At 44.0% G+C, this 12,499-nt stretch overlaps 1 protein-coding gene and 1 pseudogene across 1 annotated transcript; one reads left to right on the forward strand and one right to left on the reverse strand.

Annotated features, from left to right (window-relative positions):
- The first annotated feature begins 361 nt into the window (after nt 1-361).
- LOC147457902 (uncharacterized) lies at nt 362-1,123 on the forward strand (annotated as a pseudogene).
- A 7,446-nt stretch (nt 1,124-8,569) lies between these two features.
- On the reverse strand, nt 8,570-9,704 carry LOC147457903 (uncharacterized). The gene has a single exon (XM_086512678.1). The coding sequence runs from the start codon at nt 9,507-9,509 to the stop codon at nt 8,703-8,705; it is 807 nt and encodes a 268-aa protein (XP_086368804.1). The 5' UTR covers nt 9,510-9,704; the 3' UTR covers nt 8,570-8,702.
- Between the last annotated feature and the right edge of the window lie 2,795 nt (nt 9,705-12,499).

The raw sequence follows: 12,499 nt of genomic DNA on the forward strand, positions 1-12,499 counted from the left end.
TAGAACCTACGTATTCAGGACCATGTCGGGAGGCCCTCGTTGATAGGATGCAATCTAGGTGTTGTGATCGTCTGCATCATCGGCCAAGAGATCAACGCTCTACCTTCGACAATACAATCTGGGAAGAGGTGCGTAGCAATGGCGATGGAGGATTTGCGTGAATTCATTGACAATGCAACATCGTCTGGCAACGGTTGCTATATTATTCAAGCTGCAACAGGAGCAGATAATTTATAGGGGTTCCATTTAAGGGCTGGAGATTGTGGGTTCCCAGCTCGGTGAGGGCAACTTTGCTATAGTATTTCTTGTTAGGGGATTCATCACAGATTCTAACAGTATAAATTTTCTATATTACAGGTATATGGCATGTAAAATGCTTGTCAAGCAACCTGATCGTGAGCAGCAGGACGCACTGGATGCTTCATGGGAGCTTTGGCTCATGAGATTCCTCTCAGAGCGAGCATACAGCAACACGTTGATCGTGCACATGTTGGGTTCTTATGAGAACTTTGACGGCCAAGACAGCTTGTTGGTGATGTTATGTGGAGAAGAAGTGGAGAAAGGGTTGCAACATGAGGGACAGTGAGGTGGCCCTTTCCATATAGGTACAATGTCTCCAAGGCTTTTCTCTAGTTCTGCCATCAGCATAGCATCTTGCACCTCGCCACCATAAGGCCTGAAAACATCCTTCTCCATGAGGCGGGGGGCCATCTCCACATGCAACACGCTTATAAGATTTAGGGTTGGTTATTCCCTTACAAGCCGATGAGGGCACTGATGGTAATTACATGGTGCTGCAAGATTGCAAAGGCAAGGGAACTCTTAAATAAGCACATACGATATCCTGAGTATGGCGGTTGACACATGGAGCGTTGTTGCCATATTATTGTTGGAGATGCTAATGGACAAAGTGCCACCGTAAAGCAACATTGCGTTGTCGGAATGATGGAGCAACCCCATGGGAGAATAGTTGGAAGATGGTCTTCGCAAAAACTACAAGGATTGGAAATGGCTAGACCACATGTCCCATGGCTTGCTTGTTGGTTGCAATGCTCCGTCCACAGTTCTCCCAATTGCCAACAATAGAGGACTTAACTCCAGGGAGTGGTGTCCCGTTCAATAGGGAAAAATGTATTTTATAATGTTGCTTTTTTTCTCGATCTTCTAAATTATGCTGTGAATTGTGGGTTTTTGTTTCGCTAAAGCTAGTGATAAGTATTTGCAAAAGAAGAAATGATGATCACATCCAGTAAACAGCGCCAATTATAGGCTTATCCCTATGTCCACATTGCTGGTTTGATCTTTTGATGGCAACAAATAGTGCTTGTATGTAGTAGAAAGTGTTATTGAGAGCGCATCTCCTCGTGAGCGGCTGAAGGGACACCTGGAGTTGGCAGACAGCTTGAGTGGGAAGTGTTGCCCGAGCTGAACAAGAGGCGGAGTGAAGCTGCATCTACGGTGTTTATGCATGGATCAAAACTCTGTGTGATCGGGGGCCACACGTCATCGGCCAACCTTGTAAAGTCCGTGGAGATGCAGTGCAGAGAGAGCAATCACAAGAAGATTTAGAAATTTTCTCATGTAGGAAAACGGGGTCTTTTCCAGTGTTTTTCATACACTGAATAACATCATGAGCTTCTGCTAGAGAGGTACCGCATACCTAGCTAGGTATGATTGGGGGGCAGGGGACCACCGGGCCCCCCACCAGGCCGGCGGTCCCCTGCCCCCAATCGTACCTAGCTAGGTATGCCATGCCTCCCTCAGAGAAGCTCATGATGTTGAGGGAAGTCACAATGTGGGAATTATTGTGAGAATTTGTCCAAAACTTCTTGTGAATGCGCATGGAAGCTGTCGCCACTCCTATTTCCAAAGGAAGTCTTTGGCAAGAAGGGCTCCATTCCCGAGGTCGTCGTTGCTGCTTATTTGCACTGCGGTGACCTCTGCTACACTGTGACGGCACTGCCTCGCTATGGCACCATGTAATGCTCATCGATGTCTGCTGACCACGGGTGTCGACGAGCAGTGAATTTGCATTGATGTGTGTTGTCACTTGATGATATAATACAAAGATATTATTTGAAGACATTATGTGAAGGTTGTGTAAGTTGAACCGTGTATCAATGCGGCCTGTACTTTGTATATTGAGACTTCAATTGTACACACAAATGCAATTTTACAGAATACCACCACAAGTTTCTCAGAAGACCATGAAAAGATCTTTGTAAGCTGATACTTAGGTAATGTCACAATGGTCTTAGAGTGACAAAACTACTCGGTTTGTACAGTTTATTATAATGTCCCATGATGTGTGATGAGCTATTGGTTCTAAAAATTGTAATAAGTTTGTAACAAGAGCCTCATTTGGGATTTTCTCTTTGAGTGTGCAATTGAAAAATATGCCAAAAAAGTTGTGGATTATGTTGCAAATCAAGGGTTTCTTTGTAGATGACGTCTCTTAGTCTAGAATACAGAGAATATAGGGTTGGCAAAGAAAGCTTTGGGATCTTTTTTTAATTAGGAGCAAGACATGGGCATCTCTCAATATATAGTCATTTTTCAAATAATAAGTTTATTTGAGCACCCAATTAAGAAAGCTCTAAAGTTGCGACAAAAGCTCTAAATTAAAAGCTTACAAATTTATTATCCCCACTTTGGACATGGAGCCTCACCTTCCCAATCAAGGGAGTAACGGAGGCTTGTTGTCCCTTGAAAGTTGTGTCAGTCGTTAGAATATCTCCCATCTCAAAGGCTTGAATGCCCAACTTGGTGGCCAACTCCATTGATATGAAGTTGTGAGTAGAGCCAGGGTCAAACAAGATGAAGGCATCATGCTCCCTTACCTTTCTCCAAGCATAGGAGAGAGATGATCCTTTGCAATGAGCATCCTCTTTTGGAGCTTCTATAGTGGAAGCCCAGGAGTCTCATTGCGAGCATTTTTCTTGGGGCAAGAACGATAGCCATATCCTTCCTCCCCACACTTAAAACACTTATGTTCCTTGCGAAAATCTTCAAGCTCTTTAGGAGAGAGTTTGTTTTTGCCTTTGTAAACTTCCTTCTCCTTGGACTGATTGTTGTTGTTGTTGGAAGTGCCTTGGAAAGAATTTTGGGCATTGGTTTTCCCCTTATCATCATTTTTATCTTTGTTTTCCATCGGCTTGACATTCCTTCTAGCCCCTTGTTGGAAATTGATGAGTGAAGCAACCATGGTGTGATGGATTACTTTGGTGATAGAACCAGGCCGTTGAGAGTTGACATATTCGGCCATCTCTTCAGGTAAATCCCGCATAGAATTGTCGCTTTTGCTCGGCGAAGTCTATCTTTTGCAAGATAGTAGCCTTGAGATGTAAATCCCAAAAATTATCTACATATTTGTGGATAGACTCATGAGAGAGAAGCTTCCAATTGCGCCATTTGATGAGCACTTTGTCCTTTGCATCGCTTGTAAGGAATTGCTTCATGATGGAAAATCGTAGAATTTTCCATGTCTTTGGGGCTTCGTTGTTGCCACGAAGGCTAGCCCACCATGGACGAGCCGATTTCTAGAAGTGCATAGCTACATGGCGTAGCTTGGAGGACTTCGTAAAGCCCTCGTCTCCAAAGGCCGCATCAAATTGCTAGATGAAGGCCAACACTTTGTCGGTAGCACCAAAGGTGCCATCATAGGTGAGAAAGGAGATACTCTTTCCTCCCTCTTTGAACTTCTTTAGCTTTTGTGACCTTCCCCATGCAGGGTATGATTTGCGATGTCCTCCCTTCCTATATTCTCTAGGAGAATAGCCATAGCTTCGATCGAAAGAGGAGGAAGGTGAAGCAGAAGGAGAAGAGGGTGGCCTCTTTCTTGCCCTTTTCATCCTTTGTTTCCTCTCTTCCCTTTTGGAGTGACGAGGAGAAGGACTGTGTGTTGATCTTCTCCTCTTGGGAGGAGTTGACGATCGTCTAGACCGCCGTCTTCATGGAGCCACATCTTTAAAGGAACTTAAAGTTTCATTGCTTTCTTGCTCTTTGGATTCCTCCTCTCGTATAGGAGAGACTCTCCTTTTGGGGGTCTCTTCAAGAGGCCTCCTAAGCTCTCTCTCCTCTTGGAGAGGAAGGGAAATCCCATAAGCACGAAGTTGTTGAATAACTTCGGCTTGCAAAGTAGGGTTGCCCATAGCTTGTTGCAATCTAGTAACAAGATAATTGACAAACATGGGGGTATCATCATTAGCACCTTCATGTGCAAAATCAAGGCTATCAATGTTCATTCTACTCTCTTGGTTATTGTCAGCCATGTTAACAAAATTTGTGTACTTACTTAGTGTATGCTTTGGCAATTCAAAACCTTAGTTGCCACTCCTCTTAGCCTTTGAAAATCTGCTCTTAAGTATCTACACCCATGGCTCGAAGTGGTTAATTATAGAGAGTAGTGGGTGGGTTTAATATTGCAGAATCACCGAGGGCTAGCTCCTTTCGGACTTCTTATGGCTCAATAATGGTAAAGCCGTAGGCAAGTCAAAAAAGACCCCATTATTAAGTCCAAATCTCCCGAGGTGTGCACCATATCCCACATAGCGGACTCAACAAGACTGATAATAGATCCCAATCCCACTTACCTTAATATAATTAACAAAATCAACCATTCATAGGCTACCTAAGGACCTCTCTTCTTAAGCAAGAAAAGAGAAACCAAATGCTATGATACCAATGTATTGGAATTGGCCTATTAACTTGAGAGTAGCGGAAATTAGAGGGAGTACTTTTGTGAAATTACTTTGTGAGCATAGTGGGTGAACATAATTGGTGGTAGCAACATAAACATAGCATTTAGTTAACCTGGCATGAACAATACTTTTGCAAGAGAGAGTTTAGAGAGCATGACAACAATTGAGGACCAGATTTATGTGGAGCTAGTCCCCCCTTCAATATGCATTTTTATTATAGTTTCTCCCATCAAGAGAGACTTGTTATAATATAATCTTTGTGTTCCTTATGACCTAGGTGATGCAATGAAGATGGAAAGCTTTATGCATCACGAGCATAACATAAACTTTTTGGAAAGCATTAACTATCCCAAGCCTCAGTCCCAAGACCTCAAACACCTTCGAAGGTGGAGAGAGCTAGCAGGGAATGAGGGTAGGGAAGAGGAAAAAGAAACATTTCATAGGAGAAAGAACTAGTTCCTCACTTATCATCACTCTTCTTTCTAGCATACATAATAGCATAGTAATGAAGATGGAGAAGATGTCAAGCTTAAGCATTGAAGCATGGCTCTTGGTTGGATTTGCATTTCATAGCCAAGAGTGTTGGTGTAGGCTCTCAATCTCTCTACTTGCTTGGAGAAGGAGAGGGAACTCTTTCACTTTGCACTTCACACAATGAGTGTGTGTGTGAGTGTGTGTGAGAGATATACCCCTCAAGCAGCCCCCCTACTTGCTTTGGTTGACCCCCCTTATAGCTCATGCTTGAAGCTCATTGGACCCCTCTAGGCCTAGCCAATCACAACGAAAAGTCATACCAAGAAACAAGGGTAGCCTTGGGACAAGTGTCCCCCTTTCCCCTTTGAGAGAGGGCTTGATAAATGCTAAATCAATTAATTAAATCCACTAAATTTTCATTGGATCCCTTGGGTGGCCAACCAATTAGGCTTTAGGCACACCATGAGGGTAGCCTAGCTAGAGGTTTGATATGTGTCCTACTTCCCTCTTGGGAAAGGGGTGCCCTTTGGGAGAGAGAGAGAGAGAGTGGTCAAACAACCACCCCCCTTTCTTGCATGGATCGCCCCCTCCTTGTAGGGATTTGCTTTGACTTTTGTGCCACCTCAAGCCCCTCAACCTTGGGCCTAGTTCTCACCATAAGCTTGGTCCTGAAGCCCCTCAAGCTGGGTTCCCACCTCAAGTACAACCCTAGCATCTCAAGCACGACAAGCATCTCAATCATCAAGCACTTCAAGCATCTCAAGCATCTCAGTCATCAGGCATGACAAGCACCTCAAGCTTTGGCCGGGTTCCCACCTCAAGCACAACCCTAGCTTACCTAAGGTCAAAGGACTTTCAACACTAACTATTGGAGGTCTTCAATGAAGCTAACCCTAAGGTATTTATGCTCCATTGGTTAGCCTTGCTCTTTGATGAACCATCTCTCATTTGGGCCCCCTTTACCATTGGCTCCGTGTTGAGATAGATCTATAAGCAAATGTCTATATCCTAACCCTTGTTCCCGTTTATTCTCCCACATTCAATGATCAATTTAATACGAGAAAATCATTTGGGTTGGTTAGATATTAGATTCTATGACACTTCTATCATATTTTTAGTGCATAGATACAGACCACTCTCTCCACTTTACATTGCAGAGAGTGCATCTTAATGTCTTAATGTTTCGTGCGCTAGGGGTGACTCCTAAAGATGGTACAATGAGACAGTACGTGCTAGACTTAGCTCATGCGACAGTACATGCTAGACTTAGCTCATGCAATTATAGACTCTAGAGTGGCATGGAGAGGGACTGCACAGAGGAGCCATTCTTTTATGGCTTATTTTCTCAAGTTCTTGTGTCATCCCAGGGGATTGTGTCTCGAGCTTGGATGTGGGATGAATCCCATTTTGTAAGGATGTTTGGCCACTAGCCATGTGTGCCTCTCTAGATTCCAATGATAAACTTATTTCTACTCACTTGCAACTCGTGCTTTGTCCTAGGAAGCGAGGGAGAGAGGAGACATCTATGTCGATGGATATGGTGGACTAGGAAGATAGACCTATGGGTTGAAACCCTTTTGATGATTTGTGAGACTCACACCCTAGACTTTCACTACATGACATTTGTACTTTGTTTTTTTGTTTGAGTGGTGTGCTCTATAACATTTATTGCTAGCTATCTTCTTGTTATGTTTTATGCCATTCTATGATTCATTGGCAGGCATTGCTATTACCATTTGTAGGTGTTTGTGCATTTCAAGTTGTGAGTATGGTTGTTCTCTTGAATTCAATTTTGTGTATTTTACTTGGATGAAGTGCATTGACGATATACTTAGATGCGGAGGGAACCTGCATGATGGCGGACCCACTCTACAATGGTTGCCCAAAAGATACGCCTCGAAGGTTGTACCTGTTTATTGACAAATGTGATTCAAGTTTAATTATGTGGAACCATAAACATTGATGATATGTTTTTTTTCTAAGCTTTGGGATGGTAGTTTTCTTTTTGCAATATCTCCTACTCTATAGCTCTTGTGTATTGTATTGTTTGAAAGTCTCTCTAATTCACGAGTCATTTTATTGAGGAACTCGTTCGTTTTGTTCATTGCTCAAAAAATTCGCTCACCATCTTGTAAGACTCTATCCATGTGGATTGAAGCTAAAGTTGTGAAGCAAATCACAAGTAACATGTTTCTTAATTTTTGTAAGAAGATATTTATTGCAAGTGTGGCATGCTAACGGAGCTACTTCATGATAAGGATCTAGATTTTTGGGGAGAGATGGTAGATTATCTATGTGAAAGCTTCACGTACGTTTGTTGGTTTAACACTCCGTATTATCCCCAATGTAATGGAATGAAGGTTTGATGGAGAGCTCATGAAGATGCTCACAACGACGACTCCAAACAATGTAAAGACTTGGGACTTACAACTACTTTGTGCCTAAAAGACTACCATTTGGTCAGGTACTAGTTTCTCTCCCTTTCACTTCGTCTTTGGGAAAGAAGCTTTGCCTCCTAATATAAAGTGGAGATACCAACTTTTAAACTAATAACTTGAGGAAGAATCTCATGATGCACTCAAAAGAGGCTTTTGCATCTACAATTTGCACAATTGGATAGGTGGCAACATTATGAAAAAGTGTTAAAAACTAGTCAAGCATAGGTAAATGAGAAGATCATAGACAAAGACATCAAGAAAGGTGATATGGTTCATCGACACAATAGCAAGCTTGAGAATGCTTTTCAAAATAAATCTCAAATCAAATTTCAAGGTCCTTTCTTGGTTTTCAATAGGTGTTCAAGCAACACATGTCAACTTGTCAACTTGTGAATCTGGATGGTACTCCACATAAAACACGTGCATGACATATTATCGACAACTTGTGTAGAGTGCATTGGGAACTACATTGTGTTGTGGGATATGTATGCTTTGAAATTGTGCATTAGTGATGATACTGTTGTTTTCCCAACAACGTCAAGACAATAAGTAGAATCGGAGCAATCAGATGGGATCGTAGAGATCAAATCAGATGATAATCAAGAGCATATTCATCTCGAAAGAAAACCACCATTGAACTTCATGCCTTCGATGACGTGCACCAAAACGTCGAGAACACTCTTTCTTGTCAAAAAGCTAAAATATTGATTTGTCTAACATGAAACATCATGAAAATAAACTATAATTAGATCTAGAGAAAACTATTAGACATGCCTTGCATCAAGCATGGAAAAACAAAAAACAAATTTTGTGTGGATGTGAAAGAACGCTAAAAAGTGTCAATGTGAATGACGCCAAAACGTGGGTTTTTTTTTGGGTGCTCAGCTATAAATTAAGAAAACGTGGTATCTTACCTTGCGGATACAAAAAGGAAGAAGTTAAGTTCTGGCAAACTAGTGAAGCCAAGAGTCATGCACCTTTTCAATTTGAAGTGTGAGCCCGAACATAACAATTGAGTAAAGAAAGAGAGTAAGGTACATTTCCGAGCGAGGGTAGATTTACATACAGAAAATAGATTCAAGGGATTCATTCAAGTGGCGCAGAAGGCCCGGCAACTTGTAAGGCAGTCGTAGCGACAGCCGTTGCCAGCTCCCACAGCACCATTCGAGCCGCTGCGCCCACGAGCAAAAGGCCCACGATTTCCGCTGCCGAAACCAGAGCTCCCTCCAGAACCTCTTCCAGGGCCGCGCGTGCCACTTCCAAAACCACTGCTGCCGCCACCAGTACTGCCACCGCCCGTACTTCCCCCTCCAAAACCTCTATTGCCACCACCAGTCCCTCCGAAACCACGACCCGTAGATCCGCCTCCGCTACTGCCACCAGGCCCAGTGCCGCCTCCGAAACCACTGCCTCCGTTACCACCTCGGCCGCCGCCAAAACCGCCACCTTGGCCTCCCTGCCCACCTTGGCCACCACCGAAACCCCCACCAGGGCTGCCGGGGCTGCCGTTCCCACCATTGTAGTCGTAGTCATAGTAGTAATAGTAGTTGTAATCATCATAGTCGTCGTAGTCTGCCTGTGGCTGACGCTGTGACTGTGCCGCTGCAGAAGAAGACATAGCAGCTGCAGCAGAAGTGGACGTGGCGCTGAAACAGTCGCTGGGACAGACGATGACGCGGCCGATGCAAATGCCGGATTGCCTGCAAAAGGCGAACTGGCTGGAGCGGCCCTGGTTCACTGCCTTCACCACTGTGTGAACATCGTGCCCTTCCCTCCTTTCTACCAACACTCTCTCGCCTTCAGCTACTGCTGATGCTGCTGCTACTAGCCCCCCTTCCCACGCCACCAGTTGCAGTACAATGCTGATCAGCATCCCTAGAGCTGTTAGAGATGCCATGGCTATCAATGAAAGGAGGTCTGGGTATATGAGAGAGTCAGAGGCTCAGAGGCACAGAGCGCTTTCTTATGTACCTTACTTCTTTGACCTAAGGTTATGATTGGTGCGAGCAAAAAAGGACAGAGAAAGGACGGTCCTCTGTTGTTAGCGATTCTGTCTGAGAGAGAGAGAGAGAGAGAGAGAGAGAGAGAGAGAGAGAGACCCTATGCTCTACTCACTAGATCAAGAGAGCAGTCTGCTATGGTCAACTGTGTGTGTGTGAGGGGGGGGGGGGGGGGGGGGGGGGGGGGGGGGGGCACTGTGACATGTGACCGCGTGTCGTTTCGTGCAAGTTGTTTGTGTGAAGTAGGCTAGCCAATGTGGGCCTGTGTGGCTATGGCACATTGAACACCTCGGGCCAGCTCTCCACCTACAAAGGGTAGCTTCTTTTATGTGTTGAAGAAACGAAAGCGTGTTGTTACTGCTGTAGTGTTCTCCCCATTTAACACCTCGCTCACCTAATTCTTGCCATATTTTCGCACTACTTCTCCTTGTTGCAGCTTGCTGCAAAAAGCTAACCTTTACTGCTAACCTAAAGGCTGACATCCCCTAAAGTCAAATCCGTCAGCTCCACGTGTCACTATTCGAGCGCATCTCACATCCAATGATCCACGTCACTCATGAAGAGCTTGCCAATAATCCATTGTGGGACTAGTGGGTGATATCAATTTGTGCTACTTTGGTACCCCCCACAGGGAGGGTGTAAGAGGGCCTTCACATAGACTAGCAGCGGCGTTTTTAGAAGGCCTTCCAAGTTAAAAAATGCAATCACGTAGGCCTCCACCACCGCACATCTTGGCAGCACCTCTATCATTGAGGGTCTTTGAACCACCCTCTACATTTTGGAAGGCCTTCTAAATCGGCAATGACCTGCTAGAGCAAGTCAACCAGATCTTTTTACCTCCTACCAAAAGTTTTCGTTTTGTCCTCATTTGGCACCTCCAATGGGACCCCACCTATCTACTTGCTAGGAGATCGCCTATGGGAATGCACAACCTTCAAAAAGTGAGCCTTCCAATTTGGAAGGCCTATGTGCAAGCGCTTCAATCATAAGAGATGGATTGAAGTGATTCATTGGACTTGAGAGGCTTGACGTAGATTTGCCAAGAGAGGGGGACTAAAAAGTTGTTTTGCGAACTGAGGTGCAGTTAATGGAGGGAAGAGAGGGTAACTCAAAACAGTTTATCCCCCTTTCGTGTGGGGATACCCTTTGTGTACCTAAGCATGCTCGAGAAAACAAATATTTTTGGACCCTTATCTAATATCTAATCTAATTTATACAATATAATGGCAATATAATGGCCAAGTGCCTCCAATGCCATGTGTCAGCATATCTGGCGTTGGGCTTGGAGGAGGTGGGGAGGGGGGGGAGAGAGAGAGAGAGAGAGAGAGAGAGAGAGAGAGAGAATATGAATGGCACTGTTCGTTTATGTTGACCCTTGAAGAGGTGAAAGGCGATAGCAAAGACCAAAAAAGAGGCAGTTATGTTTTAATTAAAAAGCTTGGAATTTTGGAAAGGGACGAGTTGCAAGCTCCATTGAATGAAGACGCTCTCCCCACTTTGCCTTGCCTACATGACCCCGCATCTTTGAAAAAGAATACTCCCTACGTAGACACCGTAGTATACTGATAGCATGCAAAGAGCTTGAGGTAAGAGGTCAAGCTTCCTACTATCATTCATGGATTCCAATTTGTCCTCAATTGATGCATCCGAGAAGCAAGCAATCCTATGTCCAAACATGAGGGATATGTTTATGCAATTACTAGAGCGGATTCAAGATGCCTCTATCTGTAAGCTTTAGAGGTTGAGCTCACTCGAGACTGGCGGGTCTTTGAATGTTAAAGATAACAATCGGGTAGGATAATTTTTGGTCAATAGTCTAGCAATCATAAATAGAATTCTCCATTCGAGATGGTGACGAGATACAAGCTGCAAGGTAGACCCTTTGTCAAGTGGTAATATTCATTCATTTTATCACAAGGAGTTTGAGTTGCAAAGTAGGTGGTTCTTCGATCAATGGCTGCCATTTAAGATAAGTGAGATCAAGGTTGAAAGGGCATGATGAGGAACGCAAGCATCTATCAAATGATAGCAATATCTTGGTGGGAGCCCCTGTTTGAAAAATAAAAAGGAAATGAAAATGAATTTATTGAGTTGTTTGCAATGATTGTGAGAAGGCGCGCACACATGGAACAACCGCCATGAAAAGGAAGGAGTGTCAAAGGAGAGAAATGTTACCATATACATGTACGGTAATGATGTATGTGAACACACTTCGGACCCTCGGGACATTTTTTCCCTCACTACGAGGGTTTTCCTGTGTGCATTGTATGTATGCCCATCACTCTAGGGCTCTCTTATCTTTCCATTGCACACTAAGTAATACTACTCTCTGTTGTGTGCCTTGAGCTTCCTTCGTCTTCTCCAAGCTGTGTGCATTTCATTGTAACCCTATTTCCAACAATTGGTATCAGAGTAGGTTGCGTTCTCCCAAGCTTAGTCGCCAGCATTTCCAGCACACACCTGTTCACTTTCTCAGACTTTACTGAGCTTTGTTGAGCATTAGCAGGTCGACAAATACTTCGGGGTATCTGTAAGAGCTGGGTCTGCTCAGATTTTCGATCCGTGCTCATTTCGGCCTCCGTTTCCACTACATGCAATAAGTACTATGCAGGCTTTTGTCATTTTGTACAGAATTTCTATCGATGCCATTTTTTTCGTAGAAGGTCCTTACAGTCCTTCAGGGGTTGTGCTATATAGCACGTGTTGGTATCGCTTTGTTTCTCCTCTTTTTGGGCAGCTTTCACATCAGGTGCAGGCACTCATCATGGCTGACAACAACACAGATGTGTTCATATGTTTGTTGTTGAGGATAAATAAGATGGGGACAATTACCCTATGTGGGCTTACATGATGCAACACGTCCTTGTGTCAAAGGGCATTTGGAATG

This window comes from Adiantum capillus-veneris, chromosome 5, assembly GCF_014529385.1.
Source record: "Adiantum capillus-veneris isolate H3 chromosome 5, ASM1452938v2, whole genome shotgun sequence".
Taxonomy (NCBI): domain Eukaryota; kingdom Viridiplantae; phylum Streptophyta; class Polypodiopsida; order Polypodiales; family Pteridaceae; genus Adiantum; species Adiantum capillus-veneris.

Excerpts from the sequence above, each read along its gene's own strand:
- LOC147457903 (XM_086512678.1), bottom strand. The coding sequence starts at position 9,509 with ATGGCATCTCTAACAGCTCTAGGGATGCTGATCAGCATTGTACTGCAA.